The sequence below is a fragment of the Coregonus clupeaformis genome, chromosome 35 (genome assembly GCF_020615455.1).
Source record: "Coregonus clupeaformis isolate EN_2021a chromosome 35, ASM2061545v1, whole genome shotgun sequence".
Lineage (NCBI taxonomy): Eukaryota > Metazoa > Chordata > Actinopteri > Salmoniformes > Salmonidae > Coregonus > Coregonus clupeaformis.
The window spans coordinates 31,584,213-31,603,538 of record NC_059226.1 but is presented as its reverse complement, the minus strand read 5'-3'; the positions used below and the strand labels follow the sequence as shown (position 1 = coordinate 31,603,538).

At 42.5% G+C, this 19,326-nt stretch overlaps 1 protein-coding gene across 1 annotated transcript in view; it reads right to left on the bottom strand.

Annotated features, from left to right (window-relative positions):
• The window catches only part of LOC121551829 (centrosomal protein of 112 kDa-like), a 194,055-nt gene that overhangs the window by 142,406 nt on the left and 32,323 nt on the right, over positions 1-19,326 (bottom strand). Inside the window, exons 10-16 of the mRNA XM_045210708.1 lie at positions 17,637-17,736; positions 16,974-17,092; positions 15,855-15,998; positions 8,566-8,720; positions 8,150-8,279; positions 2,517-2,609; positions 2,180-2,239 (exon numbers count right to left, since the gene is read on the bottom strand). Of these exons, the coding sequence (XP_045066643.1) occupies positions 2,180-2,239; positions 2,517-2,609; positions 8,150-8,279; positions 8,566-8,720; positions 15,855-15,998; positions 16,974-17,092; positions 17,637-17,736 (801 nt within the window). The remainder of the gene's footprint in view (positions 1-2,179; positions 2,240-2,516; positions 2,610-8,149; positions 8,280-8,565; positions 8,721-15,854; positions 15,999-16,973; positions 17,093-17,636; positions 17,737-19,326) is intronic.

The window sequence follows — 19,326 nt, the reverse complement described above, 5'->3', positions numbered from 1 at the left end:
CACAGCCACTGAGCCCTGTGGACCCTGTGTCCAGCAGTAGTCTGACCTGCTAATCACAGCTTTGAGTTTACAGGCAGGACGTAACATATCAAAGGGAAGGGTAGAAGGGGAGCTAGGCAGGACCATGTGGGTCCAAGGCTTTTATCTCTCCCATTTAACCACAGTCAGTTTGTCAAACTAGGGCCGCTGGAAAGGCAGGTAGAATTTAATTATGATCAGGCTTTAGGTTTCACAGAGTTGACTTTAGGCACTGTAGGCCTACATAGTTACAGTGGGGGAAAAAAGTATTTAGTCAGCCACCAATTGTGTAAGTTCTCCCACTTAAAAAGATGAGAGAGGCCTGTAATTTTCATCATAGGTACACGTCAACTATGACAGACAAAATGAGTTTTTTTTTCTCCAGAAAATCACATTGTAGGATTTTTAATGAATTTATTTGCAAATTATGGTGGAAAATAAGTATTTGGTCAATAACAAAAGTTTCTCAATACTTTGTTATATACCCTTTGTTGGCAATGACACAGGTCAAATGTTTTCTGTAAGTCTTCACAAGGTTTTCACACACTGTTGCTGGTATTTTGGCCCATTCCTCCATGCAGATCTCCTCTAGAGCAGTGATGTTTTGGGGCTGTCGCTGGGCAACACGGACTTTCAACTCCCTCCAAAGATGTTCTATGGGGTTGAGATCTGGAGACTGGCTAGGCCACTCCAGGACCTTGAAATGCTTCTTACAAAGCCACTCCTTCGTTGCCCGGGCGGTGTGTTTGGGATCATTGTCATGCTGAAAGACCCAGCCACGTTTCATCTTCAATGCAAATCTCACGATACATGGCCCCATTCATTCTTTCCTTTACACGGATCAGTCGTCCTGGTCCCTTTGCAGAAAAACAGCCCCAAAGCATGATGTTTCCACCCCCATGCTTCACAGTAGGTATGGTGTTCTTTGGATGCAACTCAGCATTCTTTGTCCTCCAATCACGACGAGTTGAGTTTTTACCAAAAAGTTCTATTTTGGTTTCATCTGACCATATGACATTCTCCTAATCCTCTTCTGGATCATCCAAATGCACTCTAGCAAACTTCAGATGGGCCTGGACATGTACTGGCTTAAGCAGGGGGACACGTCTGGCACTGCAGGATTTGAGTCCCTGGCGGCGTAGTGTGTTACTGATGGTAGGCTTTGTTACTTTGGTCCCAGCTCTCTGCAGGTCATTCACTAGGTCCCCCCGTGTGGTTCTGGGATTTTTGCTCACCGTTCTTGTGATCATATTGACCCCCACGGGGGTGAGATCTTGCGTGGAGCCCCAGATCGAGGGAGATTATCAGTGGTCTTGTATGTCTTCCATTTCCTAATAATTGCTCCCACAGTTGATTTCTTCAAACCAAGCTGCTTACCTATTGCAGATTCAGTCTTCCCAGCCTGGTGCAGGTCTACAATTTTGTTTCTGGTGTCCTTTGACAGCTCTTTGGTCTTGGCCATAGTGGAGTTTGGAGTGTGACTGTTTGAGGTTGTGGACAGGTGTCTTTTATACTGATAACAAGTTCAAACAGGTGCCATTAATACAGGTAACGAGTGGAGGACAGAGGAGCCTCTTAAAGAAGAAGTTACAGGTCTGTGAGAGCCAGAAATCTTGCTTGTTTGTAGGTGACCAAATACATATTTTTCACCATCATTTGCAAATAAATTCATTAAAAATCCTACAATGTGATTTTCTGGATTTCTTTTCCTCAATTTGTCTGTCATAGTTGACGTGTACCTATGATGAAAATTACAGGCCTCTCTCATCTTTTTAAGTGGGAGAACTTGCACAATTGGTGGCTGACTAAATACTTTTTTCCCCCACTGTATGTAGAGTAAAACTCAGAGGAAAGGACGCTCCTTATTAAGACAAAGTGAGACAGACTTTCTTTGTTTATTTAGGGCCTATATACTAAATAAGAGGTCAGCCATATAATCTCAATTTGATATGAGAGTATTGTATCGATACAAATATAGATTTGACATGAGGGTAACTATATTGATTTGACATGTGGGTAACTACATTGATTTGACATGTGGGTAACTACATTGATTTGACATGTGGGTAACTACATTGATTTGACATTGATTTGACATGTGGGTAACTACATTGATTTGACATTGATTTGACATGTGGGTAACTATTTATAGGGATTGTACCTTTTTCTCACCGTCGTGCTGCAGATCTGCTTTCTCTTGTTGAAGTTTCTTCTCTGTGTCCTGTAAAACACAAGTCAGTAAGTCTGAAACATTCATACAGAACTACAAAGAAGCACAACAAGTTATTGTTGTGTGAGATGTGTTTTCCCCATTATTCACGTTCAAACAAAACATCCATCTGCTTGAAAATCTATCCAGCAGAGGATCTTGAGGGTTATGGGTCTCTGGACACACATCTGTATAGTCTTTAGTACTTCTTCCAGTTGTTGTGGAATGAAGCCATTCTCTCTCTCTCACACACACACACACACACACACACACACACACACACGTTTACCCTGAGTTGTTTCAGTCTCCTGTGCTCACTGTCCTGTAGCTGCTGTCTGAGCTGAGCCACTGTCTGTTCTAGGTCCTCAATCACATCAGAGGCCTGGGAGAGAGGGAGAAATGGAGGGATTGAGAGAGAAAGAGGAGAGAGAGGCAGGTAACCTAGCAGTAAAGTTAAGAGCGTTGGGCCAGTAACCGAAAGGTCGCAGGGTCTGACTTCTGAATCCCAGAGCCTACGAGGTGAAAAATCTGTCGATGTGCCCGCTGTCTTTGCCTTGCAGCATTGCGTTGCAGAGGCAGTTGCAGTGTGTTCTGTGTGGTGCACACGTTAGATTTATCGAACATATGCATAAAAAAGGTGAATATTGAACTTTTGTTGCACACACATCCAGATGATGCTGTGTACCATTTTGCGCAATGACACTGTTGCAGTGCAGTAGTGTTCTAGAGTAGTTTAGTCTAGTAGCAGTAGTGTTCTACAGTAGTTTAGTCTAGTAGCAGTAGTGTTCTACAGTAGTTTAGTCTAGTAGCAGTAGTGTTCTACAGTAGTTTAGTCTAATAACAGGAGTGTTCTACAGTAGTTTAGTCGAGCAGCAGTAGTGTTCTACAGTAGTTTAGTCTAGTAGCAGTAGTGTTCTACGGTAGTTTAGTCTAGCAGCAGTAGTATTCTACAGTAGTTTAGTATAATAACAGTAGTGTTCTACAGTAGTTTAGTCTAGCAGCAGTAGTGTGCTACAGTAGTTTAGTCTAGTAGCAGTAGTGTTCTACAGTAGTTTAGTCTAGTAGCAGTAGTGTTCAACAGTAGTTTAGTCTAGTAGCAGTACTGTTCTACAGCAGTTTAGTCTAGTAGCAGTAGTGTTCTACAGTAGTTTAGTATAGTAGCAGTAGCGTTCTACAGTAGTTTAGTCTAGCAGCAGTAGTGTTCTACAGTAGTTTAGTCTAGTAGCAGTAGTGTTCTACAGTAGTTTAGTCTAGTAGCAGTAGTGTTCTACAGTAGTTTCGTCTAGTAGCAGTAGTGTTCTACAGTAGTTTAGTCTAGTAGCATTAGTGTTCTACAGTAGTTTAGTCTAATAACAGGAGTATTCTACAGTAGTTTAGTCTAGTAGCAGTAGTGTTCTACAGTAGTTTAGTCTAGCAGCAGTAGTGTTCTACAGTAGTTTAGTCTAGCAGCAGTAGTGTTCTACAGTAGTTTAGTCAAGTAGCAGTAGTGTTCTACAGTAGCTTAGTCTAGTAACAGTAGTGTTCTACAGTAGTTTAGTCTAGTAGCAGTAGTGTTCTACAGTAGTTTAGTCTAGCAGCAGTAGTGTTCTACAGTAGTTTAGTCTAGTAGCAGTAGTCTTTTACAGTAGTTTAGTCTAGTAGCAGTAGTCTTCTACAGTAGTTTAGTCTAGTAGCAGTAGTGTTCTACAATAGTTTAGTCTAGCAGCAGTAGTGTTCTACAGTAGTTTAGTCTAGTAGCAGTAGTGATCTACAGTAGTTTAGTCTAGTAGCAGTAGTGTTCTACAGTAGTTTAGTCTAGTAGCAGTAGTGTTCTACAGTAGTTTAGTCTAGTAGCAGTAGTGTTCTACAGTAGTTTAGACTAGTAGCAGTAGTAAATCTACAGCAGTTTAGTCTAGTAGCAGTAATATTCTACAGTAGTTTAGTCTAGTAGCAGTAGTGTTCCACAGTAGTTTAGTCTAGTAGCAGTAGTGTTCTACAGTAGTTTAGTCTAGTAGCAGTAGTGTTCTACAGTAGTTTAGACTAGTAGCAGTAGTATTCTACAGTAGTTTAGTCTAGTAGCAGTAATATTCTACAGTAGTTTAGTCTAGTAGCAGTAGTGTTCTACAGTAGTTTAGTCTAGTAGCAGTAGTGTTCTACAGTAGTTTAGTCTAGCAGCAGTAGTGTTCTACAGTAGTTTAGTCTAGCAGCAGTAGTGTTCTACAGTAGTTTAGTCTAGTAGCAGTAGTGTTCTACAGTAGCTTAGTCTAGTAGCAGTAGTGTTCTACAGTAGTTTATTCTAGTAGCAGTAGTGTTCTACAGTAGTTTAGTCTAGCAGCAGTAGTGTTCTACAGTAGTTTAGTCTAGCAGCAGTAGTGTTCTACAGTAGTTTAGTCTAGCAGCAGTAGTGTTCTACAGTAGTTTCGTCTAGCAGCAGTAGTGTTCTACAGTAGTTTAGTCTCGTAGCAGTAGTGTTCTACAGTAGTTTAGTCTAATAACAGTCGTGTTCTACAGTAGTTTAGTCTATCAGCAGTAGTGTTCTACAGTAGTTTAGTCTAATAACAGTAGTGTTCTACAGTAGTTTAGTCTAGCAGCAGTAGTGTTCTACGGTAGTTTAGTATAGTAGCAGTAGTGTTCCACAGTAGTTTAGTCTAGTAGCAGTAGTGTTCTACAGTAGTTTAGTCTAGTAGCAGTAGTGTTCTACAGTAGTTTAGTCTAGTAGCAGTAGTGTTCTACAGTAGTTTAGTCTAGCAGCAGTAGTGTTCTACAGTAGTTTAGTCTAGCAGCAGTAGTGTTCTACAGTAGTTTAGTCTAGCAGCAGTAGTGTTCTACAGTAGTTTAGTCTAGTAGCAGTAGTGTTCTACAGTAGTTTAGTCTAGTAGCAGTAGTGTTCTACAGTAGTTTAGTCTAGCAGCAGTAGTGTTCTACAGTAGTTTAGTCTAGTAGCAGTAGTGTTCTACAGTAGTTTAGTCTAGTAGCAGTAGTGTTCTACAGTAGTTTAGTCTAGTAGCAGTAGTGTTCTACAGTAGTTTAGTCTAGTAGCAGTATTGTTCTACAGCAGTTTAGTCTAGTAGAAGTAGTGTTCTACAGTAGTTTAGTCTAGCAGCAGTAGTGTTCTACAGTAGTTCTACAGTAGTTTAGTCTAATAACAGGAGTGTTCTACAGTAGTTTAGTCTAGTAGCAGTAGTGTTCTACAGTAGTTTAGTCTAGTAGCAGTAATATTCTACAGTAGTTTAGTCTAGTAGCAGTAGTGTTCTACAGTAGTTTATTCTAGTAGCAGTAGTGTTCTACAGTAGTTTAGTCTAGCAGCAGTAGTGTTCTACAGTAGTTTAGTCTAGTAGCAGTAGTGTTCTACAGTAGTTTAGTCTCGTAGCAGTAGTGTTCTACAGTAGTTTAGTCTAGCAGCAGTAGTGTTCTACAGTAGTTCTACAGTAGTTAAGTCTAATAACAGGAGTGTTCTACAGTAGTTTAGTCTAGTAGCAGTAGTGTTCTACAGTAGTTTAGTCTAGTAGCAGTAATATTCTACAGTAGTTTAGTCTAGTAGCAGTAGTGTTCTACAGTAGTTTATTCTAGTAGCAGTAGTATTCTACAGTAGTTTAGTCTAGTAGCAGTAGTGTTCTACAGTAGTTTAGTCTAGTAGCAGTAGTGTTCTACAGTAGTTTAGTCTAGCAGCAGTAGTGTTCTACAGTAGTTTAGTCTAGCAGCAGTAGTGTTCTACAGTAGTTTAGTCTAGCAGCAGTAGTGTTCTACAGTAGTTTAGTCTAGTAGCAGTAGTGTTCTACAGTAGTTTAGTCTAGTAGCAGTAGTGTTGTACAGTAGTTTAGTCTAGCAGCAGTAGTGTTCTACAGTAGTTTAGTCTAGTAGCAGTAGTGTTCTACAGTAGTTTAGTCTCGTAGCAGTAGTGTTCTACAGTAGTTTAGTCTAGCAGCAGTAGTGTTCTACAGTAGTTTAGTCTCGTAGCAGTAGTGTTCTACAGTAGTTTAGTCTAGTAGCAGTAGTGTTCTACAGTAGTTTAGTCTAATAACAGTAGTGTTCTACAGTAGTTTAGTCTAGCAGCAGTAGTATTCTACAGTAGTTTAGTCTAATAACAGTAGTGTTCTACAGTAGTTTAGTCTAGCAGCAGTAGTGTGCTACAGTAGTTTAGTCTAGTAGCAGTAGTGTTCTACAGTAGTTTAGTCTAGTAGCAGTAGTGTTCTACAGTAGTTTAGTCTAGTAGCAGTATTGTTCTACAGCAGTTTAGTCTAGTAGCAGTAGTGTTCTACAGTAGTTTAGTCTAGCAGCAGTAGTGTTCTACAGTAGTTCTACAGTAGTTTAGTCTAATAACAGGAGTGTTCTACAGTAGTTTAGTCTAGTAGCAGTAGTGTTCTACAGTAGTTTAGTCTAGTAGCAGTAATATTCTACAGTAGTTTAGTCTAGTAGCAGTAGTGTTCTACAGTAGTTTATTCTAGTAGCAGTAGTGTTCTACAGTAGTTTAGTCTAGCAGCAGTAGTGTTCTACAGTAGTTTAGTCTAGTAGCAGTAGTGTTCTACAGTAGTTTAGTCTCGTAGCAGTAGTGTTCTACAGTAGTTTAGTCTAGCAGCAGTAGTGTTCTACAGTAGTTCTACAGTAGTTAAGTCTAATAACAGGAGTGTTCTACAGTAGTTTAGTCTAGTAGCAGTAGTGTTCTACAGTAGTTTAGTCTAGCAGCAGTAGTGTTCTACAGTAGTTTAGTCTAGCAGCAGTAGTGTTCTACAGTAGTTTAGTCTAGTAGCAGTAGTGTTCTACAGTAGTTTAGTCTAGCAGCAGTAGTGTTCTACAGTAGTTTCGTCTAGCAGCAGTAGTGTTCTACAGTAGTTTAGTCTCGTAGCAGTAGTGTTCTACAGTAGTTTAGTCTAGCAGCAGTAGTGTTCTAAAGTAGTTTAGTCTAGTAGCAGTAGTGTTCTACAGTAGTTTAGTCTAATAACAGTAGTGTTCTACAGTAGTTTAGTCTAGCAGCAGTAGTGTTCTACAGTAGTTTAGTCTAAAAAGAGTAGTGTTCTACAGTAGTTTAGTCTAGCAGCAGTAGTGTTCTACAGTAGTTTAGTCTAGCAGCAGTAGTGTTCTACCATAGTTTAGTCTAGTAGCAGTAATATTCTACAGTAGTTTAGTCTAGTAGCAGTAGCGTTCTACAGTAGTTTAGTCTAGCAGCAGTAGTGTTCTACAGTAGTTTAGTCTAGTAGCAGTAGTGTTCTACAGTAGTTTAGTCTAGCAGCAGTAGTGTTCTACAGTAGTTTAGTCTAGTAGCAGTAGTGTTCTACAGTAGTTTAGTCTAGTAGCAGTAGTGTTCTACAGTAGTTTAGTCTAGTAGCAGTAGTGTTCTACAGTAGTTTAGTCTCGTAGCAGTAGTGTTCTACAGTAGTTTAGTCTAGTAGCAGTAGTGTTCTACAGTAGTTTAGTCTAGTAGCAGTAGTGTTCTACAGTAGTTTAGTCTAGCAGCAGTAGTGTTCTACAGTAGTTTAGTCTCGTAGCAGTAGTGTTCTACAGTAGTTTAGTCTCGTAGCAGTAGTGTTCTACAGTAGTTTAGTCTAGTAGCAGTAGTGTTCTACAGTAGTTTAGTCTCATAGCAGTAGTGTTCTACAGTAGTTTAGTCTAGTAGCAGTAGTGTTCTACAGTAGTTTAGTCTAGTAGCAGTAGTATTCTACAGTAGTTTAGTCTCGTAGCAGTAATATTCTACAGTAGTTTAGTCTAGTAGCAGTAGTGTTCTACAGTAGTTTAGTCTCGTAGCAGTAGTGTTCTACAGTAGTTTAGTCTAGTAGCAGTAGTCTTCTACAGTAGTTTAGTCTAGTAGCAGTAGTGTTCTACAGTAGTTTAGTCTAGTAGCAGTAGTGTTCTACAGTAGTTTAGTCTAGTAGCAGTAGTGTTCTACAGTAGTTTAGTCTAGTAGCAGTAGTGTTCTACAGTAGTTTAGTAGTATATGTGGTTGGCTACCTTAGCAGCGGAGAGTGTGTGTTCCTGTTGGAAGTGGCTAATGTCAGTCTCATGTTTGGCCTGGAGCTTCTGCAGTGTGTCTTCATGTTTCTCACTCTGCTGCTCCTTCTCCCTCAGCAGAGACACCCTCCTGCACAACACAACACAGACATACTCAATACAGACATACACAGTCAGCACAACTCACTAATGATTGCCAGAACCACTGACTACTATAAGGCCCTACTGCTTGGCACAAACAGAGGCTGGAGCTGGGGTTTAGGCTGGGGAACTCGTAGTCGGATTGGATCGATAAATGAGTTGGGGGTTGTCTGTGTATTTTGGGGTGAGACTTTTCCTTTTTTTCATGTAAGGTTTGGGAAGAGAACAGTGAGTGGGTGGATGTTGGTGACCGTGTTGTGGGCTCTCCTCCTCACCGTCGGTTGGCTTCCTGCAGCTCAGAGCTGATGGTGGCGATGTGGATCTCCATCTGGCCCTTCTCCTGGGTCACCTTCTGCCTCAGCATGTTACCGTTCTCCACCTCCACTGACAGCTGCTTCACACGCAGCTCCAGTTCCCGCACTGTCTGCTCCTACACAGGGGGGAGAGGACCAGATAAATATAATCATTCTATTTGATTATATTTCTCTGGAGAGGACTATCAGCATGAGACAGCATCAACCATCATTGACCACCATTAAGACGAACAATTCTGTTACAGATGTGCCATCTTAATAGGACCCTGCTTCTCACAGCAGGAAAAGAATCCTGCAGCAACAGGAAATGCAAATTGTTATGTGGATTATAATTAATGGACATTTTTGTAGGGGTTGATACATTTTTCATTAGGGCAAATCAAGGCTGACATTTTAAAGTGGAAATCACAAACTTTAGAAGCCTTTTTAAACCTTGAATACACTACAATTTGCATTTCCTGCTGAGCAGGAAAAGTCTCTGCGACAACAGAGTGATCAAATTAAGATAGCAGACTTGTACAACCCAGTTTCACCCCACTGTTCTACAGCCTGAGTGGGTCATCAATCCAAACCCACTTTACCAGTATCATCCTTAGCCTGAACCAGAAGAGGCTGGTGGGAGGAGCCATAGGAGGATGGGCTCATTGTAAAGACTGGAATAGAATACATGGAACGGTATCAAACATATGGAAACCACATGTTTGACTTTGTTTCATTGATTCCATTCCAGCCATTACAATGAGCCCGTCCTCCTATAGCTCCTCCCACCAGCCTCCTCTGGCCTGAACCCACTATCCCAGCACCACAAAACAGTTTACCCAACTGAACTCAATCTCAATTCTACAGTCAGCCTGAACTGACTGTGTTTCTCAGCAACTAGATTCTCCAATTCTCAGCTAAGCAGACATCAAAGTCCTCAGTGCACCAGGGAGAGATCCTATCAGGTGGGACTGTTTTAAAATACACATCTGATGCATCTGTAGGCTTTTCATTCCCTCTGCAAAATCTCTAAGAGAAAGTTGCAGAAATAGAGAGACTTCAAAAATTCAACTGTTCCGTCTGCCTATGAAAACATCTTCTCTCTTGTTCCCAAAAACGTTTTTCCCTCTCCCCAAGCTGCTGTTTCTTTCTGTTTCTCCTGCTCTGCCTAGTTCTGACTCCTCCATACACTCCTCTCAATACAAGTTTAAAGGGAAGACAGAAACTGAGCTCATAGCTCTTGGCCTACGTAATCCCACCAAATCATCTAATCCCATTCTTCATAAACCAGACAACCGCTCCAGATGACCAATCAGACAGACACCCTCATTCTGAACTCAATAGAGGGTGATCAAACAAAGTCCAGGGGCGTGTTCATTAGGGTACATCATAGCAAAAATTTTGCAACGGAAACGGTTTTTGTTATTGGACATGTCCAGGTAGTCCCTCCCTGTTTTCTTCTGACCATGACCCAATTGATCGTGACTGCCCAGCTAGCACATAACGTTCTGATCACCATAGGTTTATTAGAGCTTGGTGAGAGCGTGGTTGTCCTATGGTTGTTTTACATACAACCTTCCCACAACGTTCTGGGAATGGTGCAGGATAGTTGCTTGGCTTTGGAACATTCATCACATTTAAGGAACTTAAAAATAATGTTATTTCCTTGGTATTTCATTACTTTAACAGAACGTTTCCTACAAGTTCAAACATGGTTACATTTAATTTAACATTTGGTAATGTTCTAGGAACGTTCTCTAACTGGTTTGACATTGGGAATGTTCTCAATTACGCTCAGAGAACGTTAAGAAACAATGTTCTCCTGTGGGAATTTCAATACGTCAGCATAACATTTGCTACATGTTTCCTCATGGTTCTATTTTTAGTCACCTAAGAACACAATGTAGAGAATGATGCACTTACAGACTCACATACTTTATTTTCATTTCAACCATTTGATGTCTATGATGTACTAAGTGCTTGGCTAAAGACTGAGGTTAAAAAAAATCCATAGGGGCTGATTCACTTGATCCCATCTTACTGCAGAACCATTGACCTATATTTTTTATCTTGACAATTGTTTCTGGTGTTATCTCTAAGATCTGGAAAGGTGCACATGTCCTCCTCCTACATAAAGGAGGATATCCTTCTGACTTAGATAACTACCGTCCAATTTCCAAATGATCTTGCCTTTCCAAAGTTTTAGAATCCCTGGCCTTTTTGAGGATCTGAGGACACATGCCAAATCTTTTCAGTCTCCTGGGGTGTTGTCGTGCCCTCTTCACGACTGTCTTAGTGTGCTTGGACCATAATAGTTTGTTGGTGATGTGGACACCAAGGAACTTGAAGCTCTCGACCTGCTCCCCTACAGCCCCGTCGATGTGAGTGGGGGCGTGCTCGGCGCTACATTTCCTGTAGTCCACGATCAGATCCTTTGTCTTGATCACGTTGAGGGAGTGTTTGTTGTCCTGGCACCACACGGCCAGGTCTCTGACCTCCTCCCTATAGGCTGGCTCATCGTTGACGGTGATCAGGCGTACCACTGTTGTGTCGTCGGCAAACTTAATGATGGTGTTGGAGTCATGCTTGGCCACGCAGTCGTGGGTGAAGAAGGAGTACAGGAGGGGACTAAGCACGCACCCCTGAGGGGCCCCCGTGTTGAGGATTATCGTGGCAGATGTGTTGTTGCCTACACTTACCACCTGGGGGCGACCTGTCAGGAAGTCCAGGATCCAGTTGCAGAGGGAGGTGTTTAGCCCCAGGGTCCTTAGCATAGTGATGAGCTTTGAGGGCACTATGGTGTTGAACACTGAGCTGTAGTCAATGACCAGTATTCTCACGTATGTGTTCCTTTTGTCCAGGTGGGAAAGGGCAGTGTGGAGTGCAATAGAGATTGCGTCATCTGTGGATCTGTTGGGGCGGTATGCAAATTGGAGTGGGTCTAGGGTTTCTGGGATGATGGTGTTGATGTGAGCCATGACCAGCCTTTCAAAGCACTTCATGGCTACAGACGTGAGTGCTACGGGTTGGTAGTCATTTAGGCAGATTACCTTGGCGTTCTTGGGCACAGGGACTATGGTGGTCTGCTTGAAACATGTAGGTATTACAGACTCGGTCAGGGACAGGTTGAAAATGTCAGTGAAGACACTTGCCAGTTGGGCACTTGCCAGCATGATCTGAGTACACGTCCTGTTAATCCGTCTGGCCCTGCGGCCTTGTGAATGTTGACCTGTTTAAAGGACTTACTTCAGCATAACGTGTTCTGCATGTTTCCTCATGGTTCTATTTAAAGTCATGTTCTCAAAACTTTCCATAAAAACCACTACAAAACATTAGTAACATTCAAAGAACATTCTAAGAATGTTATTGAAAAACATATACATTCCGTTCTCAGCGTCAACAAAACTCTCTATCTTGTTAAGTGTGTTCAGGTTTGTTGGCTGCGACCACTAATTATCAACACCCGCTGTGGACTAATTCTATAGATAGAGAACAGAAGATCATAGGTTTGAATCTCACTGATGCTGTGCCACAATAAAAAAGAAATGTATTTGCATAACTAATGCTTAAGAAAATACATTTTCATGCGTCCTTTCTGTGCTTGGAGTTTAAAAAAGTTAACCCAAACTAAGCTTGCAGTATTACTAAAAGTCTTATTGAAACATTCAGTTAAAGTTAAGAAAGTTATAAAAAAAACTCAAAATAACCTATAATTTCTGTTCTCAGAACATTAATAAAACCTCCCAGGAAAACTTTCAGGAAACCATAGTAAAATGTTCTCAGAACCTCCCTGCAAAAAAAATAAAAGTAAGTTCCCAGAACAGGCTACCTTTTCACTTCAAATTTCAAAATGTTTAAAAACGTTCCATTTTACCGGTCAGGAAACTGATGGCTTCGTTCCCAGAACCAATGGGAAACCAAAAACGTATGTTCCCACAACTTCCAAGGAACCAAATGTGCTAGCTGGGTGATGCTTCCACTAGTGTCCTAATAAAAATAGTTGATTCAACCACCTACTCTCCCTGTGTGACAGTTTGGAATGCAGCGCGTTCGCAGGTTGATACAAGTGATGACAGAGTGGCTGGTTAAAGATGGGGAGCGTGCAGTCCTCTCTAGTCGATGAGACAGGAGAGCTCTGTGTGTTTTTGAGACGGAGAGTGATGTCCAGCGCCGTCAGGCCCTGTGAGAGGAGTCCATTGTGAATTGTCTGCAGGCAGCCAACAAGAGTGCCTTAAGAAAATGAAGGGGGAACGAAGGGGGACTGAGCCAGGACGTGTGCTGACACTTAACGCCCTGGCAGGGGATGAGATGGAGAGGCTGTGTGTGTGTGTGTGTGTGTTTGGAGCACTCCCCTGAGCACCAGGTGTTAGCAGCACGTTACATTAACGGCACTGAGCTCCACTAATGGGCTCCTTCAGAGAGACAGACACAAAGTGACAAGTGTGTAGTGACAGGCTACATATTAGCTTCGCTCTCCTGAGTCCTTCATAGATTTAACTAGGATAAAAATAGGACTTATTTGAAGTGATAAAAAAACAAATTTGGCCCCCACATTTTTTTATCAAAGAGAAGTTGCGTAACATAATGTAACAGATTCAATATTCAGTGATGGATGACCTACCAATGCCAGTTAAAGAGGTGGTCTCACTTAAACATATCTGACATATTCCACACCAGGAGAAGCCTTGGAGTGCTTGTATGCTGTGGTCTCCATGCCACCTGTGGTTGTGTGTGATGCTGTTATGGTACAGGAACACTGTAGTGGCCTGTCAGGGAAGTGCTCTGTTCTCCTTGTCTCCGTTGACGCACACAGACAAGTACACACACAAAAATATATTTCATTCATATTTCAGCTTGTCTTCATTTTAACATACACTCGCAACTGCTCTACCTGAACTGTTCTAGACACCAGACAAGTTAGAAAAACAATTACAGGTGTCAAAACAGCCTATGTGAAAATGTGTGTGTTACAGTGGCTTGCGAAAGTATTCACCCCCCTTGGCATTTTTCCTATTTTGTTGCCTTATAACCTGGAATTTAAATGGATTTTTTGGGGGTTTGTATCATTTAATTTACACAACATGCCTACCACTTTGAAGATGCAAAATATTTTTATTGTGAAACAAACAAGAAATAAGACAGAAAAACAGAAAACCTGAGCGTGCATAACTATTCACCCCCCCAAAGTCAATACCTTTTGCAGCAATTACAGCTGCAAGTCTCTTGGGGTATGTCTCTATAAACTTGGCACATCTAGCCACTGGGATTTTTGCCCATTCTTCAAGGCAAAACTGCTCCAGCTCCTTCAAGTTTGATGGGTTCCGCCGGTGTACAGCAATCTTTAAGTCATACCACAGATTTTCAATAGGATTGAGGTCTGGGCTTTGACTAGGCCATTCCAAGACATTTAAATGTTTCCCCTTAAACCACTCGAGTGTTGCTTTAGCAGTATGCTTAGGGTCATTGTCCTGCTGGAAGGTGAACCTGTGTTCACGGGGTGATGGTGTTCTCGTGGTGATGAGAGGTGTTGGGTTTGCCCCAGATATAGTGTTTTCCTTGATGGCCAAAAAGCTCAATTTGAGTCTCATCTGACCAGAGTACCTTCTTCCATATGTTTGGGGAGTCTCCCACATGGCTTTTGGCGAATACACCAAACTTTGCTTATTTTTTTCTTTAAGCAATGGCTTTTTTTCTGGTCACTCTTCCATAAAGCCCAGCTCTGTGGAGTGTACGGCTTAAAGTGGTCCTATGGACAGATACTCCAATCTCCGCTGTGGAGCTTTGCAGCTCCTTCAGGGTTATCTTTGGTCTCTTTGTTGCCTCTCTGATTAATGCCCTCCTTGCCTGGTCCGTGAGTTTTGGTGGGTGGTGCACTCTTGGCAGGTTTGTTGTGGTGCCATATTATTTCAATTTTTTAATAATGGATTTAATGGTGCTCCGTGGGATGTTTATAACCCAACCCTGATCTGTACTTCTTCACAACTTTGTCCCTGATCTGTTTGGAGAGCTCCTTGGTCTTCATGGTGCCGCTTGCTTGGTGGTGCCCCTTGCTTAGTGGTGTTACAGACTCTGGGGTCTTTCAGAACAGGTGTATATATACTGAGATCATGTGACGCTTAAATAAAGTCCACCTTTGTGCAATCTAACTAATTATGTGACTTCTGAAGGTAATTGGTTGCACCAGATCTTATTTAGGGGCTTCATAGCAAAGGGGGTGAATTCATATGCATGCACCACTTTTCCGTTATTTATTAGTTCGAATTTTGGGAAACTTTTTTTTTTTTTCACTTCACCAATTTGGACTATTTTGTGCATGTTCATTACATGAAATCCAAATAAAAATCCATTTAAATTACAGGTTGTAATGCAACAAAATAGGAAAAACGCCAAGGGGGATGAATACTTTTGCAAGGCACCGTATATATTGAAACTCTCACTCTGTCAGATTGCTTTGATAGACTTCACTTTACCTTCTGGTTTTTGGCAAGCACCAGAAACACTGCACACAGAAACACTGCACACGGTTGCATGATGAAAGACAAACAAAATATTTCAGAGGGCTTCGATACTGAGACATCAAATAGAAAGGGGGAGTTCAGAGCTACCTCACCTCAGCTGACATCTCTTATGAAGAGAACAGGGGTGTGTGTGTGTATGCGCGCCCGTGTGAGTGCGTGCACGCCCATGCATGTGTACCTCTGTGTGGAGGTCAGCCTAAACTAACAGAGGTAGAGCACCTAATTTCCATTGAGAGAGGGCCCTTTAATGTTGCGGGTCCCACCTGGCTATAGACTGTTTAATTATTAAAGAGGGGTCTTACCCGGCCTCGCACAGCCCACTTTGATGCTTCTTAAATTCCAGCTTGCTGACAGACTAAGGCCAGGAGCAGCTCTCGCTGCACATGGGAGCGTGTGTGTGTGTGAGAGAGAGAGATAGAGAGAGAAAGAGAGAGAGAGAAAGAGTATGCATAGGAGTGTACACTTAACCTGTGAAAGCTGCTGAATGCAAATGTCTGTGTGTGTGAGAGAGGGAGATAGAGAAAGAGTGTGTGTGTGTGTGTGTGTGTGTGTGTGTGTGTGTGTGTGTGTGTGTGAGACAGCGAGAGAAAGTGTGTTTGCGTATGTACTGTATGTGTAGGAGTGTACACTTTAATTGTGAAAGCTGCTGAATGCAAATGTCTTAAGAGAAGCTAATTCATTAAGTACTGTACTGTGTCTGACTGGCCCGATGCTGATCATCCTTACATACCCCCCCCACACACACACACTCACGGTAGCCCGTGTCTGGGCGCCGTACTCGGCCTCCATCTTGGCCAGCCTCTGGTTGGTGTCCTCCAGCAGCTCCTGAATGTTCTCTGTATGCTTCTTCTGCAGCTCAAACTTCTCCTGCTCCATGCCCGCCACCGCCGCATGCAGCTGGGGGGAGGATGGGCAACAGACACCACCGCGTCAGTCAGCCTATCACAGCTACTACATGTGGTACCTCGGCTACCTCCATTGGCCTAGGTGTCCAATCAAAGTCATTCTACTGTACCAACTCTGGCCTGTTCTGCGTGTCTCTCTCTCTCTCTCTCTCTGCGTCTCTCTCTCTCTCTGCGTCTCTCTCTCTGCGTCTCTCGCTCTCTCTCTCTCTGTGTCTCTCTCGCTCTCTCTCTCTCTCTCTCTCTCGTCTCTCTCTCTCGCTCTCTCTCTCGCTCTCTCTGTCTCTCTCTGCGTCTCTCTCTCTCTCCGTCTCTCTCTGCGTCTCTCTCTCTCTCTGCGTCTCTCTCTCTCTCTCTCTCTCTCTGCGTCTCTCTCTCTCTCTTTCTCTCTGCGTCTCTCTCTCTCTCTCTCTCTCGCTCTTTCTCTCAGTGTCTCTCTCTCTGTGTCTCTCTCTCTGCGTCTCTCTCGCTCTCTCTGCGTCTCTCTCTCTCTCTGCGTCTCTCTCTCTCTCTGCGTCTCTCTCTCTCTCTGCGTCTCTCTCTCTCTGCGTCTCTCTCTCTCTCTCTCAGGGGCGTGAGACCTTATTTTAAGGGCAGGAGAGTTACTTTTTCTCATTACATCTAAGCAGAGCTTTCCTTATGGATTTCACCATCATACGCTTAGTGAACCTGAACAGAAGAGGGGAAATCTAATTAAGATCTCATTGAGCGGCTCAGTTAACTAAAGTTAGAGGGACTGAAAAGCCAATTTAGAGAAGAAGTACTAACATTATTTTTTAAATAATAAAAACACACTAAATAGAAATGTCTAGAATAAAGATTTCCCAGCTCTACAGTGAGCCTGGCTTGGTGGAGGTCTGCTCAGATTCCGCCCTTTCAAATCCTTCAATTGCAGCCTTCCTCAGGCTTAGGAGTGCGTAGGTGCTAGGGCTGGTTGGAAATCGACTTCAGCCCTTCAACTTTCCTTTACCTTTTTCTCCCACTCGTTTTTCAGGGAGTCGGTGCTCTGATCTGACATCTTCTTCAGCTCGCCGATCTGCTTCTCTTTGCTCTCGCGGATGACCTGGGACTCACGCACCACGCTTTGAACTATGGATGGAAAAACAACACACATACACACAGACAGAGAACTCAGTAAGGCCCTGCCTCAGGGCCTACACACATGTAGACAGAGACACACACATACACACACACCAATAAACTTTTGTTTCTTTCACACTACTTCAACTAAGTTCTGTGTTCAGCATGCTTTGTTGGGCTCGTCATTGTTGTTTTATATTGTATGTCAGCACTAAGAATATTTCCAATCTCCCATATTGTGTCTGGGTTAAAGCTGAGTATAGAGAACGTCTGCAACTAAATAGCTCTGTGTTGGAAGTGTACTGTACAACATGCACCGTCACTAAAGATGATGTTTATGACAAGTGTGAAATATCAGTGGGTCTCATAAAGGTGTTGTTAGAAGGAGCACAGCTGGGTAGCATCGCGCCACACCAGTGGGGTCTCCCCCTGTAACAGTAACACTGCGTTTAAACTGGGATTTTACTCTGAGTGTGCAGAGACACACTGGTGTAAACATCCCCTTGAGTCTGCCTCCAGGCTCGACCCCCACCGTGACTCCACGACCTCTGACCTTTCTTCTCCAGCTTGCGCACACTCTCCTCCGATTCCTTCTGCTTGGCTCTGTACATGGTCTTCAGCTCCTCGATCTCGCCATTCTTACGGTCTAAAATCTGAAATGGAAAAGAGGGTCTAAAATCTGAAATGGAAAAGGGACAGGTAATTTCAACCTCTTCAAAAGTGTTGCATGTTGTTTCATAGTGTTGCAAAATGTTGCATAAATATTGTAGTTCCGGATACACCTCATTTTCAGCTCTTCCTTCATTTCTCAACTGTTTTTGTTCAGGTGGTTATGATTCAGCTCTTCCTTCATTTCTCATCTACTGTTTTTGTTCAGGTGGTTATGATTCAGCTCTTCCTTCATTTCTCATCTACTGTTTTTGTTCAGGTGGTTATGATTCAGCTCTTCCTTCATTTCTCACCTACTGTTTTTGTTCAGGTGTTTATGCAGACATACAGGACATATCTGAGAATAACATTCAGGAACTTGCTCATTAGAAATGATGTGCTTCAATATGATTGTAGTGCACTGTGGTGGGTGCAAAATGTGTGTCTTCATACCTTTGCAAGCTAGACTTATTGAAAGTTAACAACTTAAATTAGTAGCAAAGGCCCCATCCAGAACCAACCCTTAGCACTAGACACTTGTTTAGATCTGAAATGATTGGATAGGTATAAGCAAGATGACAAAATAATTAGCCGGGTGGACACTACCATATCTATCCAATTCTTTCAGATCTACATGAAGTGCCTAGGGGAAGGGGCTAGGGCCCAGAATGGAGCAATATTGTATAATTGCTACACCTGAGTTTGAGTGATTAGGTCACTGATTGCCACTAGCTGTCTCTAATTGAAACCTAGGAGAGTCAAGGTGCCAATATAAGGAGAGAGCAGCATGCTCACAGTTAAAGCAGGAAGGTGTTAGCAGGCTGTCTGTCTCTGCACCATAGCTACTGGGTGCTGCAGATGATCTGACTGCTATGGCTCTTGGACTCGCCTTAAGGTAAGAAACATGGGTTCTCTTCAATTAGTTGTAAAGTTGCACTGGCCCGTAACTAATCATTTTGTCTTGCTTTTCAGGGTATCTTGGCTCTGTCTGCTTTCTGGAGCAAGTAATGGGTTTTCCTGCCCAAAGTGGTAAGACATTTTGTTTAAATAAGACTAGCGTGACTGGTTGGTATTAAAATTCAGCCCTCGTGTATTTAAGTTTTTGTTGTACATACAGGATACTGTCCAATGAAATGCGTGCTTGCAGGTTCCTTCTTGACAACTCTCCATCAATGAGTCATAATAAAAGTGAAGAACATGAACTAATTAAATGGCTGAGTAGAACAAACATTTTAAGTATAATACAGGAAGGTTATAGTATAATATTTACACATGTATCTAACCCTATTGTCCTTTAGGCTATGGCTATCCATATGAACCTACTTATGGTTACTATGGATGTGTGCTTTCCCCTCGTGGCAGTTCGTCTGGCAAGTATGGTTCTGTCCTTGGGCACACCAGCTACCAGCCCAGTGAAGAGGGACCATCCACCAGTATCGTATCTGGTCAGAGTGAACAAGGCCAGCAGTCTGGTGAAGACATGCAGCAGGCTTACTACCCTACCTACTATGTGTCTAACAAGGGGTATGAGCCCAACCGGTATATCATCACTCCCTCCCATCCAAGCTCTGACAACACCCAGGAGCCAGGCAAAG